Here is a 26,804-nt window from a genome sequence, read left to right as displayed (position 1 = left end):
CAAGCCCATTTATGTTCTCTTAAGTGACTTTGAATCAAGCAACAATGGTAATCTTTGATCCTTGATCTTGTACTAATATCATGATCGAACGTGTAACACTAGTATATGTGTGTTTATTGTTAAATGTAAAAGACTATCATAATATAAAATAATGATATAAGATTCAAAATTGAAAGTAAAATCTAATCTTCATTTTTATAATAATATAAAAATAATTTAAAAAACAATTAATTAACATCGATGGAGCTAGCACCATTATTGGCCGCCAATCATGGTGTAGTGGCACGTATAAACGGTGGCTGTCGATACATGACAATGTGGGCAATGTTGCTTTTCTACCATTTTGCTCCTACTTTTTGTGAGGCCAGGGTGATGTGCGTGTCTATTTGTTTGTCAGGATATGGATGTGAAAATGTATTTACATGTGTCCGACGTCGTAGGACAATTTAGTTTGTTTTTTTTAAGAGAATAAGGCTGGGCAGACCAGCTCAGTGGCGCCTGGGCCTTGTACGAGGCCCAACACACTCATGCTTGTGCTATCTAACTTAGGCCCGTGACCTACTTTCTTTTTTTTTTTTAAAGATTTTCTTTTTTGGGACACAAATTGGGTGATGAAATAAACAAGCAATAGAGATGGCATCCTCTAATTGTAAGTGCACTGAGCTATAATGGAGGCTCTCACCCTCAGGAAACAGCTACCATGGCTCTCTATTATTCAGTTCTCAATCAATTTCTCACTTGGGGGATGCTTATGTTCTTATCAATTTCTCACTTGGGGGATGAAAATTGATTACGTTTGGAAAAAGAAAGTCCAGATACAATTATGGTTTGGTTTGAATTATAAAAATACGGTTTTGTTCAATTTGAAGCAACGGTGATTTGGTTTATTAGAGAAAAAACCATGTAATTTTCTCTTTAAATCCATAAAATTTCATCAAAATCATAACATAGAAAATATAAATTAGTTCAAGTACATATCCAATGTTAATATAAAATAAAAGGAACAAACTAAATTCAATCAAATGGATAAACAAGTTTTGCACTGTTTGGTTTGACAATTTTAAAAATATAAATATTCATAAAAAGAAAAAATAAAGCGCTCTTATGGTAGCGTTTTGTTATTGTTTCAGAACAAAACAGACAAAAACAGAAAGATAAAAGATACAAGAGAGAAAAAAAAGATAATATAATATATTGTGTTTAGTAATGATTTACAAGATAAAATAATTATTTTTATATTATATTTTGTTATAGTGGATAAAATAAAATAAAATCCTTTAATATGAGTGGTAAAATTAATAATATTATAATAATTCTAATTATAAAATCAGGACCAATTTAATGAGTTGACTCTCTCGATCATTGATTTAAACCTTGTCTCGGGTCAACTCTCTAGTTGGATTTTAAAACTATGATAATAATAATTTTTATCATATATTGACTCAAGTCAACCTTTGTCTCGGGTCAACAATTTTTCCTATACTCTCTCATTTTAGAATGGCTCTTTTTATCCTTTTTAAATTTTAATAATTAAAACTTAAAATAAATAAAGTTTAGTATTGAAACATGAATTTACAAAAAAAAGACAAAAAAAAAAAAGTGAAAATCACAAGGTTCAAAGTATAGTTTTTCCACGCCAATGAATAGTGAGAAAGGAAAATGGTTTTATTTTTTTCATGATTCTTGTTTTAATTTTTTAAAATTGATAAAATCAAAATTTACTTTACAAAATTAAATATTCATTTAATTTTGAGGATTTTCTTGGCATCATGAATACAATGTAGCATGCGAAAAGAAATAAATTATTAGGTTTAAAATTGTCTGAAGCATAAGGTGATAATGTTAACGAATGAAATTAAAACAAAAATAAGTGATCAAAACAAATAATATTTCAAGGGGAAAAAAGCTAGATGCAGGGACAACTTAGAAGTCGACAGGGCAACCGTTTCTAACGCCACAGTAAATGTTTTAGTTTATTTTTTTCAAAATAAAATCTTAAGCTTATAGAGATAAAGAGACTTATATCATATTTCTCTATTCCAAACCATTTCAGTTTGATTCTTATCAATGTGCTTGCAATCATGGATATCCTTACAAAAAGCACTTGGGAAATGCTAGTTAACACGACAACGCATTCATAGTCCCAAGCTAAAAAAAGCAGTATATATAGTTCTGCCATTGAATGATCTCCCCCGTTATGGTTGTGGAGTCAAGTGAAGTTTTCAGGGTGGTTGGGCACTTCAGGCCAGAGAGGCTACCACTCCCTCTCCCTTTTTCTCACGGACCTTCTCTAAAATAGTCTTGGACCGAGTAAAATGACAATTTTATTAATTTAAAGTAAAAGAAAAAAATATTTTTTAAATTTTTTAAAAATTCATTTAAAACACAAAAACCAACTTTACAGAAATAACATTCAATGGCAAGAACAAAAATTAGTTGTGCAAGGTTAGTGCCACATGACACCACAAATTCAACAAAATACAACTCCCAACCCACCAAAATGAAGCATAGTGAAAGACTAACATTTTCCAGATTTCGAAAAATACAAACTAAACAATATGATGTTTCCCATCAATAAGCAGCTTCGTTCTTGCGCAAATCGAGTAAAGGAAAAGTAGATCCAACAATTACGTTTTAATTACTATAATATAAACACTATTTTGGGCACATACAGAAATACCATTACAAACACTCCAAATGCATTTTAAGCATAATGCCAGAAAACGGTCCAAGCCCATAAACAATCGTACCTTAACAAACACGCATGATGCATACATACATATCACCACAATCTACTAAATAGCATTTAGCACTAAAAATCAAGCCCAAACTCAGTAAAACCTGCCTCTCATCTCCTGCAACGAGCGATCCTAGAACACCCTCTGGAATACGGATTCACCGGAGCTCTAGACGCGAAGCAATTGTGGCTGTAGTAGGATCGCCCGGACCTTGCTGGACAAGGAATTCTATTAGCAGACAAAGCTCCATACGAGATATAATAACGCGTTCTCCTCCAAAACAAAGATCTACGACTACTTTCTTCATCGTCAACAGCCCCATCGTCAAAACCCACTAACCCATCATCGAGACCGCTGCCTTCATCATAATACATGGACATTGGCCATTCCAGTGCATCTCTCATTGCCTTCAAGCTTGTTTCATCAACTTGAGCTTGGATTCTTGGACTGAAAGAAGCAATCACGAGAAAGAAGATGAAGAAGGCGAAATGGTATTGCAATGTAGAAGCTGCCATGGTGAGAAAACACAAACACTTGGAAGTAGAACTAGCTGCAAAGGCGTAAGCTATAACATCTGCTCGGTTTCTTGGTTTTGAGTAGGGAGGGAGGGAAGGGACATTGGTGGGGGTTGTGGGGACATAGAGTCACATGCGGGTTTTGGAGAGATATAGTTGTTTGGGTTACAGCTATGACTCATCAATGCAGCCGTAAACGCGTCTCGATTGCTTTGGTGCCCTTTTCTTTGTCCTTGTATGGAGACAATTATTAGGTGGTCTCAGGTTTATTGTTAGATTTCGGTGGATGGAAAAAATCTGTTTTGTTCTATGTTTTAAAAATTTTTAAAAAAATTTTAATTTTTTTTAATTTTTTTTAATTTCAAATTAATATATTTTTAGTGTTTTCAAATTATTTTGATATGCTGATATCAAAAATAATTTTTAAAAAATAAAAAAATATTATTAAGCATGTATTTTGGACACAAAAAGTTATTTTAAAAAAGCAATCACAATCATATTGTCAAATAAGCTCAAGTGAGGTACAGGACACGTGTATAAAATGTAGTAGCTATGATGTGATAAGGAAGTTTGCTGGGATGCAGAGGAAAACTTCCATGGACTATTTCGGTCGCTAATTGGAGCTGGGGGTGACGCATGAGACATGCGGCACATACGGCGGTTTGTCTTAAAAGACGCGGCTTGTCGGACTTCTTATGGCAGTGTTAGGAGATGTGAATTGTCTTTGATTAGAAAAAGGTTCGGTTTTATTTTACTCCAACAAAGCTGAAAAGATGAGCATCTTTCTCTTACTGTTTGGTAAATGGATTTTCTCTTGCTTCACTAGCTGCTGCGTTATAAGAAACTATGCTCAGCTGCAGGCCACATGTGTAATTTCATAAATTGGTTTAACTAATACATGTCTAAATATGAACCTATCGAAATGCATGGACGGAACATTTTCTTCGGTTATACAATTAACTAGCCATCACATTTTATTGGCCATAGCTAGTAAAGCTATCCAAAGAGTGAAACGTTAGGTAGGTATGGTGTAAAAAAATGAAAATAAGATTTTTATATATTTTTGTTAATGTATGTGTTAAGAAATATAGTTTATTTTGTTTTATTTATTAAGGGTAAAACGATATTTTTATTTTAGTGTGTGTGTGTAAAATCTCTTCATATCTCAAATATCCATCCTCATGTTCAACCAATTTGTACTGATCATTTTGTCAGTACTGACACTTTACTCTCCAACACACTTGAAGCTCTATTCTTCTTTATGGTCCCTCAAGTTCCATCTGAGATTGTGGAACCATTTTTATGTCAATCCATAAGCATTTGTAAGTCCATAAAGATACCAGATTTTGTTTACTCTTGTTATTTTCTATCATCTACTTTCTTTTTAGCTTCTATTCGTTGTTTTTCTAAGCTTTTTTTTTTTTTTTTTTTTCTATGAAGAGGCAATTCTTGATCCTCTTTAGCAACAAGCTTTGAACGAGGAGCTTTTTGCTTTGCATAAGATATATACTTAGAATTTTATTCCTCTACCTAGCTCATAGTAAGAGTATTGTTGGTTGTTGTTTGGGTGTATAAGATCAATATTAATTCTGATGGGTCTACTAAGGGATACAAAGCTATGTTGGTTGCAAAATGATACTCTCAACATTATGGTATAGATTATGAGAAGACATTTACCACTATTGCAAAAAATGACTATTATTCATACTCTTATTACAATAGCTTTGGTTCATTAGTGACATATCTTTCAACTTGATGTTAAAAATACATTCTTGAATAAAGATCTTTAAGAAAAAGTTTATATGACGCCCTTCCTAGTGCTTCACATGACTCTAGGTATGTTTGTAAGCTCAAGAAAACATTATACGGTAGCACCTCGTGCTTGATTTAAGATATTTTCTATTGTGATCTCTTCTCTCAGATTTGTTTCTAGTAGTGATGATTCTACTATTTTTGTTAAGTGCACTGATATAAGTCGTATCATTTTGTCTTCATATATTGATGACATGATTATTACTGGTGATGAGATTGATGTCATTTTAGTTTTGAAGATAAAGTTATCTAGATAGTTTGAAATGAAGGATTTAAGTTATCTACAATATGATAAACTTTCAATCATGGACGACCATGCCAATCTAAGCTAGGTAGCTGTTTGTGGTCTGTTTTTTAATTTATTTGTTTTTTTATTACCATACAAACTCTCTATCATTGCAAAAATTGGCTAAAATGATAGAGGAATAAGTCACAAGATGTTGCCATAATATATATAAGACGATCCATCTCAAATGAATGAGTTGTAATTCGATCAACATCCAACTTTTAACGTCATCACTTTAGTACACTTGGCCGATTAAAGCATGGTGCGTGTAATAATAAGTCTACCTATACAACGTTTTGATGAAAGGGCATCTTCAATGTACTTAATTTTTTTTTTTTTATGAAAGCAATTGTTATTACTCCAGTCCTTGTAGAGTTTAGTTAAATATATATGGAAATTGCGTTCTTCATTGATATTCATTGAAGCACACAAGGATATTATAGTTATAGGCCTCATACCGTGGTCCATTACCCTCACTGGCCATACGCTTTTATACGTCCTTCTTTCATATTTTTGTAGGGTATGAAAAGGTTCTTAGACAACAATATATGACGATAATATATAGAAATCGAAGTTAGACAAATTGAAAAGATGTAATTTTTAAGTGGCTATTGGTTTGCCAATTTTGAGGTGTTAATTGAAAAATTGAGAGAAAAAGAGGCAGAGGGGCCATAGTCTAAAAAATGCAATTAGATGCTTGGTTACAAGTATTAAAGAGAAAAGCTAAAACATGTAGCAAAAACCATATTGATCAAGACTCATGCGATTATGGATTGGAATAGTCCCTTAAACATTTTACTTTTAGGCGCATGGTTTCTTCAACTTGGCATGGCTGGGTCGGTTGTTGCAGCCTTGGTTTTTGTTTAATCATTATAGGATGTTGCTTGATTGGCTTGATTTGGGCTTTAGATTGGCTTTGTTTAGGTTTTGATTGTGGGATAAGGCTGGGTTGGCGTAATATTTCTTCTGCTTCGTGTGCTTGGGTGGGTTATCACAACATTGGCTTTCATTTTATGATCATGGGAATGGCTTGATTTGAGTTTTTATTGTGGAATGTCATTGGGTTGGCTTGCTTTGGTTTCTCATCATGCTATATGGTTGGGTTTTTATACGGTTATGTAACTCAACAGTCCTTTAAGCGTTCTTTCTTCTTAGTGCAAGATTTCTTTTGACTTGCATGGTTGGGTGGGTTATTTCATCTTTGGGATTTGTTTCTTCATCACGGTGCATTGCTTTTTATTTTTTTTGGTTCTTCATCATAGAACATGGTTGGGTTTGGTCTTTCATAGGCTTCTTCATTATTTCACACTAATTTATGTGTCTAGGATGAAATGTTTTTTTTTTTTTTGGAATTTTTTCTATTGGGATTTTGATTGCATTAGTTCTTGATCATGAGGTATTGCTTTTTTTTTTTTTTTTTATCATGGGATATGCCTTTTTTTGTGTTGTGTTGGTTTACTCCTTTTGTTAGGTTAGTTGACCATTATTGTCTCTTGGGTTTAGTAGAGATTGACTTAGCTTCCTTTATGGTGTTTCTATCATGTTGAGGGTTGGCTTTGATGGCCTTTGTGATCTTTTCTTCTATTGGTTTTTTAGTTTACTAGCCTTAGGAAGAGCTGCTTTTTAGTTGTGGCTCCACTTCTATTGTGGATTAAATGAATGAGATAATGCATCATTATGCATACTTGTTTTCCCTCACCTTGGGTCTCTCTCCAACTTTGGGAGAGCTGTTGTCATTTGTATGGGGAATAACATCTACTTTGTTTGAGACAAGAAGTTGCACTTTCGACCTTTGCTCCGATTCTTCGTTAAGTATTGCTCATGTTTGGGTGTAACCATACTTGGGATAAAGCATCAATCTTTTGGTCATGTCAAGGAGATACATCTCCAAAGGTTTCAACAATCTCATTTCTTTCATTTAAGAGATGCTACTTTTCATTTTCAACAATAAGAGTTCTTTCTCTTGCTTTTATATGTGGCAAATACCTAACTAATTTTTGTTTTAATTAATAGCTCTTAATTGGTTGTTGTAACTAATCCTCTATGTGAATTTGAATCACTTGACCATGGTCTATCTTCCATCTTTGAAACAAATGATGCACCAAGCAAACAACAATGTCCCTCTGAACTAGACCACAATTAAGTGATGCATAATTGTCCCTTAAATTGCTAATTTGAGATTTGAAAAAAAGTTTGCAACTTTACCCAACAAGAACCTTTTCTCGAAGAGTCAAAGTTATATATAATTGATCACCCCTACCCTATATGTCTATAATGACACACGAATGAGAAGTATAAATCACAACAAAGTTGATCAATCCTTCGAAGAGTTTACAAGTTCAATGAAGAACTTAGTTAAGAAATCACTCAACCATTCAAATAGAAATAGACACACAATATGCGGCCACTTGTAAATAAAAAATCATCAATTGAATAAAAATCCTTACATAAAGAATATTTATATGTAAACTCTAAAACTAATGGTCAGACATACACCCAATTTAAATAAAGCCCAAACTAATTAAAAAGGTTTAAAATAATAAAAATACATAAAAGAATAGTCTAAGATTATTTCTCACCTTTTTTGCAAATAATAGTAAAAATATCCAAGAAAAATAATTATTGAAGAATCCTTACTAAACAAAAGCCTGATGCCTTATAAATTAAAAACTAATTTTTAACCAATTAATTATTCTTATTTGATATAAAATCCTTGTAAAATAAGTAAGCAAAAGCCTATCACATAAGTTCTCAATACCATTAAGGACTCCTTATAATGGATAAAATTCATAACTCTTAAGGAAACATTATTTTTTTATGTTTTTGCACTTTGCTAATAGATTCTAGATATAACTTCAAACACGTTGTTCTTTCTCGTCCAAATAAATTAACAAACTTAACATATATCGTTAACAAGGTATAAATGTTTAGTTTCTGACCCAACTAAAATCACTTTCAAAATTCTTTTATAGCTCTATTTATGACGCAAAAATTAAATAAAGATCCAGAGTGTTAGATTTGAACTTTTTTAACCCAAATCTTTTGAATTAATCAATTGATTTTCTCTTTCATCTATTTTATTTTAGACCTTAGAATAGATCCAAAAAACACTTTAAATAAATCATTTGATAATCCAGCTAGTATCGCATCATTAGGTGATTTACTTTACTAAACCTACTATCATGCTTTGTTGAAATTGCTTTGTCAGCACAAACTATGACACCTACCTTCTCAACCCTTCTATAAAAAGACAGTTAATTGCTTTTTCAATAAACACCTCCGTATATACATATGCTTATGGGATTTCAAGACTTCTGCCATTCACTAAAGTCCACACAGCTAAAAACCCAAAATCTACATTTTGAATTGTACGAGAATGTCATTTTGATTGAAAAATTAAGTTTGATTTCTTCAAGCTAAACACCACCTCTGTCCCTAAATAATCCCGATATAATTTTGCAATTTTCTGACATTTAGACAGTAAAAATTGAGTTTGATTTCTTCATTGCCATTGACCCTTGATTTCTAGCTATTTCTTTGTGTCATTTTTATCAGTGCTTTCTGACTAAAATTTCTTGCTATTTGCTTCAACTTGACAACACATTGACTTCACCCTCCCTTCTTCTTCGCAAACCTTTTCCCTTCATTTAATCCTTAGCGCTACCGATTTTCCCAATTCATTTGCATGGTTTCTCCATCAACAGGATCACACATGCTTTATGTGTATGCAACACCTGCACAACCTGTTTTCTTGTCACTTTTGCATGCCCCTCTGGACTACCCATCAACATTTTGCTTGGCTCTCTTGCAATGCACTGCTGCTCTTCTTAGATTGTTGTGGCATCTTTTGATTAATTAATAAAATACATACATTTTGTGATGATTTTTTGTTGTTGCTAAATAGAACATTGCGTATCTTTTTTTTTCAACTTTTTCAAAATGATCAATGAAACGATCGGTGCCCTCCAAATATATTAGTTTTTGCTCTTGCAATTTCTTTACGATATGGATCTCTCTCACACAACAGATTCTTCTTGGACTCCTTCAATTTTGCTTCACCCCCGCAATAGCTTTAGCTTCACCCCCGCAATAGCTTTAGCTTCATGCATGATAAGCTCTATCATGCATTGCTTTTGCTTCTTCTGCATTGGTTCAAAATTATCACCATCACACACACATATATGGAGTGTATGAACATAATTAACATTAATTAATTACTTAATTGCAATATTCAGATCGTACAAGATACAATGATCATATCGAGTTTACCACCAAGTAAAAGAAAAAAGAAATCAGGCTCGAATATTGAACAATAGGCATGATCAATTTCTAGTGAGTTTTATATATTTCCATTCGAGCAGAGGTCCTGCGCGTGCATCTCTTAAAGCATTATGCTGTGAAGATAAGGCTTTTCTTTTTCCATGATAATAATTTAAGAGTATAGGAAGAACAACCTATACATACTTTTCATTTATATTTAATTAGATACTCTCTATGTCTAGTTGGGCACTTTTAAGACAGAACATGTTCTCTTATCAATTCCTCATTAAATCACAAATAAATTAAATTAATAGTAATCATAATCATCAACAATTAAATTAATTGTGGATCATATATAGATCAATTTTAGTTTTCCCTTAATGATTGCTTGCTTGCTGTAAGATTATAAATATAATGCACACAAGCCATGTGTTCCATTTCCTCACATATATTTCTAGGTAATTTTCTTTTTTTGAAGTGAACTGAAACTAAAACCTATTAATATATGAATCAAATGCCTTTTAATGTCATGAATATCACTTTTCCTACACGTCTAAAGACTAGATTTAGTTGTTGTCATGGATTTTTCATCAATTTATCATATTTCAAGATATAAAATCTTTGAAGGATTTGCAAGAAAATAATTTTTTATGCATGCACCAACAAATTTGGTAGTGGACAATGGAATGGACTCAAATTCAATGTATGAGAAGATATCTTTAATGCTGAAAAAAAAAAATTTGTTTTCCTTAATCATGCATATACAAGGTGTAATTAAAATCGACTTTCTAGCATCTCGAACGACATGGGGTTAAAATTCGAAGTAAGGAACCACTATATGTCTATTCTCTGCATTAAATTAAATTTTATAATCTCTGTTCAAATTCTAGCTAAATTTACAATTCCATGAAAACTGAAAGCAACTTTATACAGAAGTCAAGGCAATTTACAATTCCATCTCTTAATCCACTTTGGAAAGTGTGCCACAGAGGAAGCAACATGAGACCAGCATCATTAGGGACCCTAATGATCCCTAACCCACTTCAGCAATTTGAGTCTCGTGTACATGCTACAGCCACTGACACACCGGAATTCTTCACCGGCTGCCGGGCGGTCATCCATCACAAATGAAAGGGGTGGTCTGGCTGGTTGATCTTCTGACATATGTCATGTGAATGGTGGGGTTTCACGGGTCATTATTAATTGCAAAAATGTAAAATTTCTAGGCAAAGCAAAGCAATGCACTTGCGCAGCTCTGAATTAGATCAAAAGCACTTAAAAAGGGCCATAAAAGAGAGTTTCAAATTAAGTGGTTCATGCACCAAATCCCTTTAATCCTAGCCCTCTACTTTGTGGGCCTAAATCCATGTAAGGTCTATTTACCATTGATCTTTTATAGTTGCAGTTGACATTTTTGTCAGTGGTTAAGTTGAGACAGCTGTGAGTATATTATCTTCTGTTAGCCCTGTATAAAATATACCGTACAAGTTGCCATATAAAGCCTTCCACTTCCTGTAACCCTACTGAAATGGTGATGGGTTTCTGAAATAATCTTGCACACTTGTTTTTATAATATTTTCTTTCTCCCTTATCTCTGCAATATTTATCAAGCAACAAAGCCCTTAAAATCTCCCTCTTAAGCCTCTCTTCTACCTGCTCCTCCATACCTCTGTTGCTCAGTTGTTCAGTCTGTGAATATCAATTATCAACCCATTCCCTCCCCCGTCCCTCCCTAGCTCTTCTACATACACTTAACACACACTTTCTATTTTTTTTTACCTGATACCTTGGGGGGGCAGTTTCCAAGATTGTTAGAATCAATGGATGTGGACATGGTGAAATCATCATCAGGAGAGGAACATATGGATATGATGACAATGATGATGCAAATGGAAAAGCTTCCTGATTTTTGCAGCGAGCCTTTTTACAACACTACTAACACTTCAACACTACTACAAGAAATCCAGTTCTCCAACGGGAATCCTACAGCTAATACTGTAGCTTCGCCACCTATCTGGCATGATCCACATGCATCTTCACCACCACTGATAAATCCACCTTGCTCCATGCCATTTATGGGCACTCCAATCCAAGAACCAGTGACACCATCTCTTCAACACGCCATGATGGCCAAAAAATTCGAATATGGCACTCCATTCTCAAATGCAAACTCTTTCTTATCTTCAATGGAGAAGAAAAACTCAACTACAACAATTAGAGAGATAATCTTTCGCATAGCAGCCATGCAACCGGCACATATAGACCCGGAATCGGTAAAGCCTCCAAAAAGAAGGAATGTCAAGATATCTAAGGATCCATAAAGTGTAGCTGCGAGGCATAGAAGGGAAAGAATAAGTGAGAGGATAAGGATTCTCCAGAGATTAGTTCCAGGAGGCACCAAAATGGACACGGCTTCTATGTTAGATGAGGCTATACATTATGTGAAATTCTTGAAGATGCAAGTGCAATCTTTAGAACAAACTGGTGCTAACAGGCTAATGGGTGGTTTTGGCATCACCGGAGTTACAATGCCTAGTGTTGGTTATTCTTCTTTGGTAAAGAATTTCGACCCTGCTGCTAATATGGTGGGCACGATGCAGATGCTTAGATGAGAGATAGGATTAGCTGGGCAATTGTCTTTTTTCTGTACAAGTCAATAGTCCTTTTTTTGGGTTTTGTAATTAGTCATGATTTTCTTGTTATCTTGTTTGTGTGTTGTAATTGGGTTAAAGGATTCCAATGCATGGCTAGCTCCTTAATTCAAAACTTTTATGGAATATCCCGCACTCTTAATTAAAGTCTGCAAAAGAATTATAAACGCAAGTCCAAGTCTTATTAGAATACAATATCTTCAAGAGCAGAAGCATACCTTTCATGTTCATATAAAATTTATCGGGATTGAAACTAAATTGTTCAAAGGATAACTTGCTATTTGTTTTAACTACACAAGTCAAAATAATATTCCACTCTTCAAGAAATTCTTTAATATTAAGATAAGGTTTTTTTTTTAATTGTGCGAGGGTATATCTTTTTTCACCTAGAACTCTCTGGCTTTTTTTTTTTTGTTATTACATTCACAGGAAAAGATATTGATGAAGCTGGGAAAACTTCACTCGACATTGAGCTTTGTTCATGGATAATAATAGGCTTAATAGGTGAGTGTTATCAATAAAATAATCATCTGATGTTGTTGTGATGTCATGGTCATACAAATTAATTACCATAATTTAAACCAATAAGATAGTATAAAGCAAGTAAAGGATTGAACCCACGACGAAAATCTAGTTCAGGTCTTTATGCTAAATGATTTCAAGTTAGAGGTGGGTTGAGATTATCTAAGTTATATTAAGATAAAAGAAATAAAGTAATAAAACTAAATTAAACAAACTATAACTTATTAAGAGAAAAATCTTGGTATCAAATAAACATCTACCTTCAAAAATAAAAAATGATAATTAAAACAATACACCATTTTATATTCTTAAATTTATCTTTTTTAATATTAGTCAGTTAATCGATTTACAATATAACTAATCCTAACCATTACACAACCATAGTGTCTGCAATAAAAAATTAATTCAACGACAGTCTTAAAAACTAGATAGGTTGATAATCTAAAAAACATAATAAATTGGAAGAGCTTATTAACACAAGGATAAACCAGGACTTGCTAGGGCGCATATTGAAGAGATGCAACAGTCATTCTATATAATGTAGTATGAGCCATCGGTTCACCATCAATGAGATTAAGGATGGTGTTGGAAGCCATTGGAGTGCCTACTGGTTTGGCCTTGTCTATCATAATCCTGTGCAGCAAGTCAAAAAGATACTCATGTTGTGAAAGAATCATTGAATTAATTGTTCTCTTGACTTCAAGACCAATAAAATAGTGAAGATCCTGTAAGTGAACAGCTTCGAACTCCTTGGAAAGTTGCACTATAAGATGATGAACATCACTAGGATTGGTTTCCATTACAGCTATGTCATCCACATACACCAAAATATAGAAAACATCACCACCAGGCTTATGAATAAATGTAACTGGTGCTTAGCTGATCATATTTTATGTTTGTTTTTTGATATTACTAGTTTGAATTTTAAAAAATTCAAGGCAACTGAAGGCTTATATGGTCATTAATTTCAGGGCCTATAAAATTAGTCGAAGTGTGCGCAAGCTGGCCTGGACACTCACATTAATAATAATAATAATAAAAAAGTGTGAGAGCCATGAAATTGGATGCTAGTTGATTCTTCAAATTCACAATTTATTTAAGTTCTTTTTCCATGTTTTATGGTGAAGAATTATTGTTTTCTATACTTCACATGTGTATGTTTATTTTATTTGTAAAAAATACCCTTTGTGTTTTTGAATTTCTTAAACAAAGAAATGCTAACCTCTTCATACTTGCATTAAAATCGATTGATCATATTAACTAAGTATGATATGAAAAATAACATTATTTCTCTAAAATCATTTAATCTTGTTTTAAAATATATCTAAAATTTCAAATGTTTTGAGCCAATCAATTTAATTTCAAAACTACTTATTCTTTAGTTTTTAGACGTATTGTTTAGGTTTCTTAAATTGTACCTAATTTTTAATCTTTCATATAAAAAAAGAGATTTTTCTAAAAAATTTCAATCAAGAATATTAAGCACTACCTCCTTAAGATGAGAAGTTCACATTCCACTTCACATTCCACTGCAAAATCAATCTTTCTAGTTCATTGTTACAACTTCATTAAATGTTTTACTTTAAATGGTCTAATATGAATGCTAATTAAAAAAAAAAAAAGAGGCAATGACTTGGCCTATTTTATACAAAGATACCTTAGGGTAAGAAGATTTTTACTTTTCCCTAGTTATTGAAAAAAAAAATTGTTTTCAAGACAAAAATCATGTAAATTTACTTTGCCCTATTACAACTTCATTAAATGATTTATTTTAAATGGTCTCATATGAATTCTACTTGAAGTAAAAAAAAGAAAAAGAAAAAAAAAGGTATGACTTGGCCTATTTTATAAAAGAATACCTTAGGGTGAGGAAGATTTTTACTTTGCCCTAGTTATTGAAAACAAAAAACAATTGTTTTCAAGACAATAATGTAAATTTACTTTGTCCTATACAACTTCATTAAATGCTTTAATTTAAATGGTCTAATATGAATGCTACTTAAAGTGAAAAAAGAAAAGGAATGACTTGGCCCATTTTATAAAGGGATACCTTAGGGCGTGGAAGATTTTTACTTTGCCTTAATTATTGAAAAAAATAATTTGTTTTCTAGACAATCATGTAAATTTAAATGTTTGGAAAAAGAATATCTCATTATAGTCTAGTCCTGCTCCTGTAAATTACACTAGATAGCTCGACAACATGCAATACTATTTTGGTGCAAATTTTCATATTCAAGTATGGATTAAAGACCATTACTATTTATGAATTGGTCATAATTAATAGCCTTTACTAAATTAGTAAAGAGATCTATACAACTACAAAATTAATATCAGTTATTTGGAGGATTTAGTAAAAGATGAAGTAGAATTTATAAGACTTATAACCTCCTTTATAAGAGATCATATAACCTTTAATATATATATTTTTTGGAGAATATGTACAATTCTTCCTAAACCTCACTAATGTAAGCAACCTAATTATATCTCTTTTGGAATTAACTAAGGCAAGGTACAAAGAAGATTGAAAACCTTATCCTAAGGGACAAATCCTATTCTTGTGATCCTTATAATTCTCATCTAGTGGTTAAGCAATTAGGATTCGTCTAAGGAATTCTCTTTCCCATACTACATGGGGTAGATAATGGAGGTCCAAATAGACTAGTATTTGATATTTTGGACCATGTAAGGGAAGTTATAAAAATATCATTTCAATCATTACCACCTTAGAATTGTAATACAATGTTTTCTAAAAAGATATAATAGCAAAGTTGTATTTTGATGATCAACCCCTCAAGAAAAGAAGTAAGATAAGAATTACAACTAACCTTCCAACTAGATCGAGTAAAAGGTATATTCTTAAAGGCGTTGATAGTAACATTTGTTTCAAACTTATTTTTATTATAGTTTGTTGTTTATTTACATTCTCATAACTTTTCTTTATACAGTCTCACAACATAAGATTGATCCTATTCTTAGTGTTTATTACATAAACTAGTGACTCTATCTCTTCTAGAAATTTTACTCACTACTACTGCTATTTAAAGCCATGATGTCTCACTCACCCAAGCTATTAAAGTTCCTCTCTTATCTACTTGTGAAGTGCCATCAACTTGAATTACTTTTACCTAGCAATGTGATCCTATCAAAGTACCAGAAAAAACATAGCATGTTTTTAAGTTCTAATACAACCTCAACCTTGGTGATGGAACCTCTTAAGGTACCCTCTTTTCAAGTAGGTGTGTCTTGACCTTTGGAAGTTGTTCTTGTAGAAGCATGAGTATTAATTACAACTTGGTTATTCATTCTATGAAGGAAAAAAGCACACCCAGAGTACTATCATAGTCACCTTAGAAGTTATACCTTCTAACAAAGAAATGGGTGATTATATTGAGAGTAATCAAGGTGAATGATTAACACTAGTGATTGATCCAAGGGATAATATCTTTATGAGGCCAATGCAGATGCTCTTGCATCTCGTGTTGAAGAGGAAAAAATCATGGTGTTATATTAAATTTCTATAATGTCTCTACAAAGTTGGTATGTAAGTCCATGTTGTTATTTAAAGAAACTTTTAATTTCAATATTTCTAATTTTAAATGAAAATTTATCTTTTTATATCAAAGAAACTTAGATGTCCAACTCTTTTAAATCTATGCTCCTCCACTAGTGGACATTTCATATCTTAAAATAAACTCTAAAAAAACCAATTTTAAGAGTTATTACTAGTCATTCTTACCCTAGAGGATAGTGTTTTAGGAAATAAGCCTTTTATTGATGGTTTGAAGTAGTTTATGAAGGACAATCTCCCTAGAGCGCAAAGATTTATTTAGTCAAAATGTAAATAAAGTCTTAGTACAACTGCAAAAGGATATTGATTCTCTTATTAGTACCAAAGATATTGCAACAAAAGTATTATAGGACTATAAAACTATCTAATAATTTTTTAGAGCTTAAACATAATCATGAGAGGCTATGTATTCCACTATCCAATAGGTTAGCCAATCATTTAAAAATACTTCCTTACATGTCTAGTTTTAAGAAGCCAAGGTGACTCGTATAAGGGAAAAATTGGTTAGGGAGCTTTTCGAGGCTAAGTCTAATCTAGCCTTTAGAGAGACTAAAGTCATTATTCATGTACAAAAATGATCTCTTTAAAAGTTCTGTCAATACTACCTTCACTCTTTTCAAACAACAAAGACCATCATGAAAGAAGGCATTGAATGACCTTGATAGGGCTCATTCATCTAGGAAATCTTATAAAGTTATAATCATTAGTTATTTCGCAACTGAATAATGTTCATATACCGATATTTTTGAAAAATAATATTATTTTTTTATATTATATGATTGTTTAATAGTTTGAATTCATGATTTAAAGAGAAACTCAAATTTGAACCAATTTATAAATTCAAGCATAATTAATTATACTTGAGATGCAACAACAATAATCTTAGAGTAATCTTATGGTTGTTAATTCCAAGTCAATCCCTCAATTCCTTCAAGAACACCATCTTCTAGCTTAGTATTCTAGTGGCGATAATATTTCTTCAAATAACAATCATTGATTAATCAATAATGTATTTTCGTATCTTGGTTAGCTAAGTGATAAGAACCTCCTTTAAAAACATTGCAAATAAATTTTAGTCCCTTCTAGTTAGGTGACTATTTGTTATATTTTTTAATTCTCATAGACAATTAGGAGTATGGCCTTTCATTCCAAATCACTTTCTATTTAAGAAATATTTCAACTGAACACATTTATTATGTGCCTTCTTTACCTTTCTCATATATGCTAGAAAATAATCTAAAATATAAAGTGTTACCTCATCCAAGTCCTTTATATCAGCTAATATAGTTGATTGATAATCTAAGCTATCCATATTATATTACACAACCCTTTTAAGGAATTGTAATTTAAACTCTCTAGTTAATATGGCATCATGACCATATGTTAGAGTAAATGATAAGGTTCTTAAAATAGTCTTTGTTAAGTCCTATATGGTCACCATACCATACTTTAGGATTATTTATGACTAATTTTTTAATGTTGAGGGTAAGAGTTTTGTTGGTTAGTTTTTTTCTTTATTTATAAATAGTAAAATGGATTGTTTTAAGTCCATAATCCTATTCAAATCACTTCATATCCTTTCCAGTTCATACCAACTCTTGGTCAATTGTGATTGTTTATGGGGAACCAAATTTATATATGATATTCTCCTTAATGAATTTGATCAATTTTTCTTGATTGATCGATTGATAAAGAATATATTCCATCCTTTTGATGAAGTAATTCATGACTGATTAACTGTTATAATGTAGTTATGTCCTCTTGATTATTAAAGATATATCTTGCCAATTATGTCTATTTCCCTCCCTTTGAATAGCCATGTTTTGACCAATATATTGGATTTATTATAAAGTGCATGTTGGATTTGGCCAAACTATTAACATTCTTAGCGTTGTTTTTGCATAACTAATGCAATTCTTGGTTGTGGATGGCCAATAAAAGCCATTGTTTATGATAAGCCACTTCCATCTTAATTATAGATTGGTTAGCTCCACGAAGCCTTTCATGAACCTCAGACATGACCAATATGGCTTCTTATAGTCCTAAGCATCTAAATAATATTATCGTGAGGCATAACATTACTCAATAATAGGTTATAGAATGGAATAAAAATTTTATGGAGCCAATTAACTTATGGTTGTTTCTCTACTTGAGGAGTATGTAGAGTGTTACAAGTTATCATGCTCAGATTGGGTTGTGATTATTGCTACATCCAATATACTAAAAAATACCATATTGTGGAAGGTAAAAACATTCTAAACATCCCTACTAAAATGCTTATTATTGTAGATTTTCCTAGGATTTGTCCCTTAAATATGTACATGTTAGGTTTCCTAAAACTCTTAGATGCAGCAAAAATGGTAATTTAACTTTTTTTTTAAAAAAAAAATCTCAATGATCTAGTTACACAATAATTTAATTTTTTTAGAGTTCGAATAATATATCCAATTAGATATTGTAGGATCATTTATGATTTGAGCAAAGATTACTTTAGGATCAGATCTTTTTTCTAAGGTTTTATCAACTTCTTCAAGACTAGGATATCTCATGTCATAAGTTATCTAAGTGTCTGGCCTCTAAAACTAATCCACACGAACCACCAATGAGAAATATCCTAAAACCTTTTTAGAAAAAAGAGATCTATGTGCCTTAATTGCTAGCCTTTTCTTTTCTCTAACTCTGAATATTAGTATAGGTAGAGTGTGTACAATACATTGTACATACAAAACATTAGACATAACATTTTATTCATAGGAAAAACTTAATAACCATGGAAAAATATCACTTTGCCCTTAAATAATATCATACATATTATTTCAGAATAATTTTTCAAATTTATTCAATGAAGTCCCTACTTGATTTTTCTAAGTTTAGAATTATAATCCCTTGTATTAATTACATTTTAATTCTTAAACTCTAAAACTTAATTCATAATTAAGTCACACTTGATTAATTATTTCGATTTTATTTTTGATTAATAGTGTTTAATATGTGCGACTTATTAGGTTCCTAATAAGTTAGACCACATAAAAATCATAATCCTAAATAAACTAGGTTTAAACAAATTCAATAATTAATTGATCTATATTTATAGATCAAATGTACCGTCTAGCAACGTGTCATGATCTCTTAAATCTTAGAAAAGTCATGTGTGATTTGACTTAACTTTTTAATTAGTAATTTTTTAGAATTATTATTATCTTTTCATCAAGAATGTCTTAATCTCCTAAATGTTAAAAAAGTCATGTGTGGTTTGACTTAACTTTTTAATGAGTAAATTTTTAGAATAATTATTATTTTTTCATCAAGAATGTTTTGATTTAGATATTATAGCATGAAATGTGTTTGCTCTATTAAATTATATATGTTTTCAACATTATAATCATTGATAATTTGAATAAGAATTAAAACTTTTTTCAAATTTAATTCTACTTAGCACAATGATTTCATGATAAATAATATTTGAGAACATGTGGAATATTTTTTCTAATTCACCTAAGATGTTAAATCCTTTCTTAATCACTTAAATACCTTCATATAATTCATGTTATATCTAATATTTGCTCATTTATTACCCTTGATTAGGACAATATGTAGTTAAGATTAAAGTATAACATTTCTTATATAATATAACTTAATGATATTAAGTTTAAGGATCACTTCTTGAGCATTTTCATAGAAACATGTAATCTTTCCATATGAAATCCCAATACAGGTTAATTCAATGTATATTTCATGTAATATACACCTGTACATTAGTTTCAAATATTTCTGATGTCTCAGCTTATGAGAACAATTGCTTGCAATTATCTTAGGTGTAGACAATAAATAAAGTAATAAAAAAAGGAAATTAATAAATAAATCTAAAGAAATAAAACCTTGTAGGAAAAGATGGAATATAAATTGCAGAAATTTGAATATGTTGGGTTGGCCTTAGTTTATAGTAGCATTTGATCCTATTTATAATGTTACAGAGTTTGAATCCTACTATTTATATATATATATATATATATCAGATAAAAAATATTTATTATATTCTAATACAAGCTAAATTCTTTTTTTATTGATACATGGAAATTGTACTTTAATCTCCTACTTATTATTTATTTTATAGAGAACTTCTTCTCTTACTATGACCTTTTCTCTCTAGTTATGTGTTTATTCAAATATTATTAATTAATCATTACCTTTTAATAGATCATAACCTTTGATCAACTACTCATTCAACTTTTTTAGTTTGATAGATTCTTCAATTCATAAACAATGCTGCTTTATTTCCTTATTTTATGATCAACAATCACTAGTTGCTAAACTTGACATAGTTTTATTTTATATGTAACAACATGATTGTTTTGAGCTACATGGAAAGAACATGATTGATTTCTCAAGTGGTCATGGGTGGACTGAAATTAATAGTGGAAAGAGGCAACTCCTTTAAATATATATATATAACAACCAAATGGATATCAGTAAGTAAATTGATTGGCTGACAAGCTATGACTCACTTTTTTATCCAATAGTATCATAAATATTTAAGTTTCACTTAACTACTTATAAAATATCACCAATCCCACACACAATAAATAATTAATATATAAAGTAATATATAAAGTTGAAAATGAAAACCTACCGTAATGTTTAACTTTTTTAGATGGAACCAGACTCGATTATCAATTCAATATACTAGTGAAGCTATATTTAAGCCTATGTATACACACAATAAATAGTAAAGATCCTAGAGCCTAATCTACTTGACAAACTTGAAAAGACAGTTTACACGTGATGAGGAGTGTTAGAATAATAAATATCTAATTCAATATAATAATTGAGCCCAATATACTAGACATACCTTAAGCGACAGATTACAAGAGAGGAGTGTTAGAACTACCAATACCATATGAAATAAATGAACTGAATTTAGCGTGCGTGTGGCCTTATCTTGATAATCTGCAGCAGTACAGCAACAACGATGATATCTTAATAATAGTTCCCTAAGAAATCAATGAACTGAATTTAGCAATGTATTCCAATTTCATTCTTTTTTTTTACCATTTAGCTTTCTTTATATATATATTATATATATATACCAAACAAAGAAAAACTTATTCTAAACAATAAAAGTAATTTTATTAATTTAATCAGTTGACTAATTTTTAAAAATTAATTTTTTTTTTAATTCAACTGGTCGAGCATTTTTAATTTTTTTTAAAATCATAAATATAGTTTGTTTTCAACGATATCAAGTATTTAACCTAAAAATTTTCCATATTAAAATACGTGCATTATGATTGCAAATTAGCAATATATATATATATATATATTTCTCAAATTTGCATTATATAATATTTGATTTCAAGCATGCATCACGAAATAATATTATATAATATAACCGATTTCATTTGGCATCGGTTATGCCGATGAGGTATATATTTATTATTAATTTCTTATATAGAATAAACGTGCATCATGAAAGGTGCAGTCTTGGAACCATATGATTTACCTCAGAGACACTCATGGGATCTTATTCCATTTTTGTGGCGAAAAGAAGAGACTTTATATAAAAAAAAATCAGAACTAGAATCTCCAACTCTGCACGTCCAAGCAATTGGCAAATGGCATCTGTCCCACGCCAAATTAGAAAAATATTCTTCCCTTGAGCGAGTACTGTAACGAAGAACCTCCGCCATGTGAAGATTGTTCTTTTGGTTTCAACCTACTCTCATATAAATAACTCAATGATAATAATATTGTTCTTTTTGTTCCTATATTAATGTTTAATCAATCCTTAGTCAATAACAAATATTATTAACAAAGTAGTAGAGTCTTCACATTTACTTCCATTATTATTAACTTTTGTCTTCAAAAAAGTTAAATACTCATTTAGAGATGAGTAATCAGAAACAGTTGCTATAAATCTTCCCTTGAAAGGATTGAAAATAAAGTCTTCTGGGCAGATTCATGCTCCCAAGCGTATAAAATATATATTATGACTTCTGTAAATTTTTCTGGCAATTATTTGGTGTTGCGACCTGAAGAAGTGAGTTATCTGAATGTGTTTCGTATACTATGGAAAGACGACATCGAGAAAAAAGCATTTGTGGACTTCCCAGCTGGAAAGGAGGAGAATCTGCGTCGTCGATGGCTTATATTTCTCTCTCTGCTATCACAAAAAATCCTGCAATCTATAGCCAGGCCAATGGCATGGCTCGGAGCAAGAGCTGAGATGTGGCTAAACCTTATATCATGTAACCGTAATATTTTTGTGCTCTTCATAAATTCTTTACGAGGTTAGTTCCCGGCTATAAATGTCACTTAGTCCTCGTTTTCCAGGTTCAAACATGTTATGGACTTGATTCATCATTAAAAAGAAGAAGAAGAAGATTATGTGTTTATTAACCTGAATTTGATAATCATGTGCAGGTAGGGTGGAAAGACCAGTTAAGGAATCAAAAACTTTCTTATCATTTGCTGGACATTTAGACAAGCGTGTGGATTTAGACAAGAATATCAAACATGGTGATAGCAGATACTACAGTGCACTCTCTGTAATGGCTGCAAAGGTAGCTTATGAGAACAAAGCCTTTGTCGAAAATGCTGTTAGAAATCACTGGAAGGTAAATGGTGTGAAAACTCTTAAATTTTATGCTGCAAATCCTTATACAGACCCGCTAACCCATGAATTAACTAATGCTTACAATTGTTTTTGCAGATGGAATTAATTGGATACTATGATTTTTGGAATGGTAAGAAACGATCTTATTGGGAAAATTATTTCGACAATCATACATGCGTGTATATGAGAACTTCCATCCATAACTGGACAAGATCCATGATCACCTGATCACATTTTCACTGATGACTGTCCAAAACTTTCTTCATCATCATCTTATTCTAACCATTTTGCACAAGTTTCTTTCCTCCTGCATCTTTGAACTTTCCGTTTTCTCCATTAACCTTGATCAAATGCAGACAAAACCTTCATTTTTTTTCCCTCATCGCAAATCACTAGATAACAACGATCAATGGTGTGTCTGCAGATTTTCAAAAAAAACTTACAACACAAGGCTTCATGCTTCATGATAAAAATGCAGACCCTGACATGATTGTCGTGGCCTTTAGAGGTACGGAAGCCTTTGATGCGGATGCATGGTGTACTGATTTTGATATCTCCTGGTATGAGTTTCCTGGCATAGGAAAAATTCATGGTGGCTTTATGAAAGCATTGGGTTTATTAATGGACGGAGGCTGGCCTCCGGAATTTAAACAAGGCGCCGGTGGCCAACCGATAGCTTACTACACTATAAGAGAGAAATTGAAACAACTTCTTGAACAAAACGAAAAGACAAAATTTATATTGACTGGTCACAGCATGGGTGGCGCACTTGCAACTCTCTTCCCAGCTGTTCTAGCAATGCATGAAGAGACAAGGTTATTAGACAGGCTGGAAGGCGTGTACACATTTGGTCAGCCAAGAGTTGGAGATGGGGAATTCAAGAGGTTCATGGAGAGCCAGATGCAAAAGCACGGGTTTAAGTACGTGAGATTCGTTTATTGTAATGATGTGATTACCAGGTTGCCCATAGATGATTCGACATTTCTTTTCAAGCATTTTGGTACATGCGTCTACTATAATAGCTGCTATTGTGGGAAGGTAAAATGCTGAAACCTCTTCATGCAAAAGCATCAATATATACACACAATTATGCATGCCACTACACCAGCTATAACAAGATTGATTTTTAGCATTATTTTGAATGTTGCAGCTGCTTTTTTTTCCCTTTAAAAAGAAGAAATATCACTCTAAACATAGGGCACGATGTCTTTTCGAGAAATTATCATAATTTGCAATGAAACTTGGCAATAATGTTAGAATTCATCCTTGTTGTGCTGCCCTGAAATGTTCATGAACGTGAGTCCTTTCAATATTGCAGATAGTTTCAGAGGAACCACACAAGAACTATATATCGGTATTTGCTGCTATACCGAGGTTTCTAAATGCAATATGGGAGCTAGTAAGAAGCTTCATTTTACCCTACAGAAAGGGGGCCGATTATAAAGAACCATGGTTGCTGATACTGCTTAGATGGTATGGACTGATACTCCCAGGTTTGTCAGCTCACACTCCACAAGATTACGTTAATTTAACACGGTTGGGATCTGACACTTTGTACCACCGTCTTCAAGACCCAAAATGTGGAAGCGTCTCTAATTCGGATGCAACAGAAGATTGATGATCATGGCTGACGGTTTATTACTTCGGAGAAGTTGATTGAAAGAAATCGTAATCGTTTTTTATATATACTTTCTTTTCAAGATATGAATTATTGTAAATTAGTTTGTATTTATGACAATATATTTCATATGATTAAAACAAAAGTTTGCATTAGTTTGTATTTATGACAATAAATTTTGTAATATCTTTATCTTTGATTCTTTATAAAATTATTGAATAGAGGTTCTAGCAGTTTTTCTTCGATTTTTATTAATAAATAAACTGAGAATTTTTATTTTTTAAATCAAAAATAAAAAACCGATCAATTTCGGTTAATTGAAGTAAAGAATCGGGAAAAACCTATTCAATGAAACTATATATTGAGTGTTAGATTACCTGCTGCGAATCACTTCATTCTAATCTAGAAATAGCATATTATTCCCAACCTAAATAATAGGAGTAATAGCATAAAAAAACATATATATTTTTTCTTCCGGTGGAAGCTTAAGTTTCTTCAATAGGCTTGGTAAAGAAACAAAGTGAATGAATCTGATCTTTCGAAATAGTGTACCCATTTATAATATACTAGTTACATGCCCCGCGCGATGCCTCAGGTCAATTATTTTTTGCATTTCAAAAATAACCAAGATATAAAAGTAGTTTTTTTGTAAAATTATATCCAAGAGTCTTAGGTTTGGTTCCAATACCTGACCCAAGAGTAATATTTATAATATTAATAATAACATTAAACTTGGGCTAACTCTTAGCATAAAAGTGTCTGGACTGCAATACCAGACCCAATAGCATTGGACATGGCTTTGGTTGCAAGGTCATGTCATAAAAGTGTGATAATTAAATAGATTAGTTAAAAAAAAAAAAAAACAAAGAAAAAAAACCAACAGGAAGAAAAAAAACTAATGAAGAAAAAAAAAATGAATTAATTGGGTTAACCCTTCAAACCAAGTTGACCTGTCATACCTTGAATTCGCATCGTGAAAGTTTGATAATTAAAAAAGAAAAAAACAAATTAATGGGTTAATCCAGAATTAACTGGGCTATATAACTCATCAAATCAGGTTAACCTATCAAACCCGGAATCCGTGTCATAAAAGTTTGATAACTAAATAGAAAAAAATTTAACATTAACAATTTAAATTAAACAAAAAAAATTAATAAAAAAAAAAACAAAAGGCATCAGTCTTTTCACTGTGGACTGCACTGTGCAGTCCATAGTCAAAGACATAAAAACAACTAAAAAAAAAAAATTAAAGGCATCAGCCAAGAACTACTTAGAAAAAAATTTAATATTAATAAACTAAATTAATTAAAAAGAAAACATAAAAGAAAAAAAAACCTCTAAGAAGAAAAAAAAACTAAAGAGAAAGAAATTTAACATTAACAAACTAAACTAAACGAAAAAAATAATTAAAAAGAAAAAAAAAGCAAAAACAAAATTCCAGGTTAACTCGTCAAACCAAGTTAACCCGTTAAACCCGGGATCCGTGTCATGAATGTCTGGTAACTAAATTAAAAAAAAAATGAATATTAACAAACTGAACTAAACGAAAAAAATTAATGAAAAAGAAAAAAAAATATGGGTTAACTCGTCAAACCATGTTAATCCGTTAAACCCAGGATCTGTGTCATGAAAGTCTGATAACTAAATAAAAAAAAAAAACATTAACAAACTAAATTAAACAAAAAAATTTATGAAAAAAAAAGTTGACAGGTCAACCCAGAATTAACTGGGTTCACCCGTGAAACCAGGTTAACCCGTGAAACTCAGGATATGTGTCATGAAAGTCTAATAACTAAATAGAAAGAAATTTAACATTAACAAATTAAACTAAACAAAAAAAATGAATTAAAAAGAATAAAAAGCAAAAAAAAAAAAAATTAGGTTAACTTGTCAAACCAGGTTAACCCGTTAAATTTGGAAAACGTGTCATGAAAGTCTGATAACTAAATAAAAAAATTTAACATTAATAAACTAAATTAAACAAAAAAAATTTTGTTAAAAGAAAAAAAACCAAAGAAAGAAGCAAAAAAAATCCCAAAAGGCATAAAAAACAGCTAAAAAAAAATAAGACAACTTAAAAAAAAAAAAAAAACCTAAAGCATCAGTGTTTTACTGTGGCCCGCGCTATGTTGCGAGTTATTTTTTTTAAATAAAAAATATTCAAAAAAGTTAAAATTTAAAAATGTTAGGTTTTTCTACAAAGTTATACCTAAAAACATTG

General features: G+C 31.4%; 2 protein-coding genes and 1 pseudogene across 2 annotated transcripts; 2 read left to right on the top strand and 1 right to left on the bottom strand.

Annotated features, from left to right (window-relative positions):
• Nucleotides 1-2,848: 2,848 nt before the first annotated feature.
• LOC118045714 (protein RALF-like 34) lies at nucleotides 2,849-3,253 on the bottom strand. Its single transcript, XM_035054407.2, has one exon. The coding sequence runs from the start codon at nucleotides 3,251-3,253 to the stop codon at nucleotides 2,849-2,851; it is 405 nt and encodes a 134-aa protein (XP_034910298.1).
• An 8,011-nt stretch (nucleotides 3,254-11,264) lies between these two features.
• On the top strand, nucleotides 11,265-12,390 carry LOC118045713 (transcription factor HEC2-like; annotated as a pseudogene).
• A 9,792-nt stretch (nucleotides 12,391-22,182) lies between these two features.
• On the top strand, nucleotides 22,183-24,705 carry LOC118045712 (triacylglycerol lipase OBL1). Its single transcript, XM_035054405.2, has 5 exons — nucleotides 22,183-22,639; nucleotides 22,773-22,966; nucleotides 23,062-23,095; nucleotides 23,390-24,003; nucleotides 24,284-24,705. The coding sequence occupies exons 1-5, from the start codon at nucleotides 22,339-22,341 to the stop codon at nucleotides 24,581-24,583; spliced, it is 1,443 nt and encodes a 480-aa protein (XP_034910296.1). The 5' UTR covers nucleotides 22,183-22,338; the 3' UTR covers nucleotides 24,584-24,705.
• The last annotated feature ends 2,099 nt before the right edge of the window (nucleotides 24,706-26,804 follow it).

The sequence above is a fragment of the Populus alba genome, chromosome 5 (assembly GCF_005239225.2).
Source record: "Populus alba chromosome 5, ASM523922v2, whole genome shotgun sequence".
Taxonomy (NCBI): domain Eukaryota; kingdom Viridiplantae; phylum Streptophyta; class Magnoliopsida; order Malpighiales; family Salicaceae; genus Populus; species Populus alba.
This window is presented reverse-complemented; position numbering and strand designations above follow the sequence as displayed.

Bases quoted from the DNA above. Each gene is read 5' to 3' on its own strand.
- LOC118045714 (XM_035054407.2), bottom strand. From the start codon at position 3,253: ATGGCAGCTTCTACATTGCAATACCATTTCGCCTTCTTCATCTTCTTT.
- LOC118045712 (XM_035054405.2), top strand. From the start codon at position 22,339: ATGACTTCTGTAAATTTTTCTGGCAATTATTTGGTGTTGCGACCTGAA. The intron at 22,640-22,772 runs GTTAGTTCCCGG...AATCATGTGCAG, and splicing joins CTTCATAAATTCTTTACGAG to GTAGGGTGGAAAGACCAGTT. The intron at 23,096-23,389 runs GTAAGAAACGAT...GTGTGTCTGCAG, and splicing joins ATACTATGATTTTTGGAATG to ATTTTCAAAAAAAACTTACA.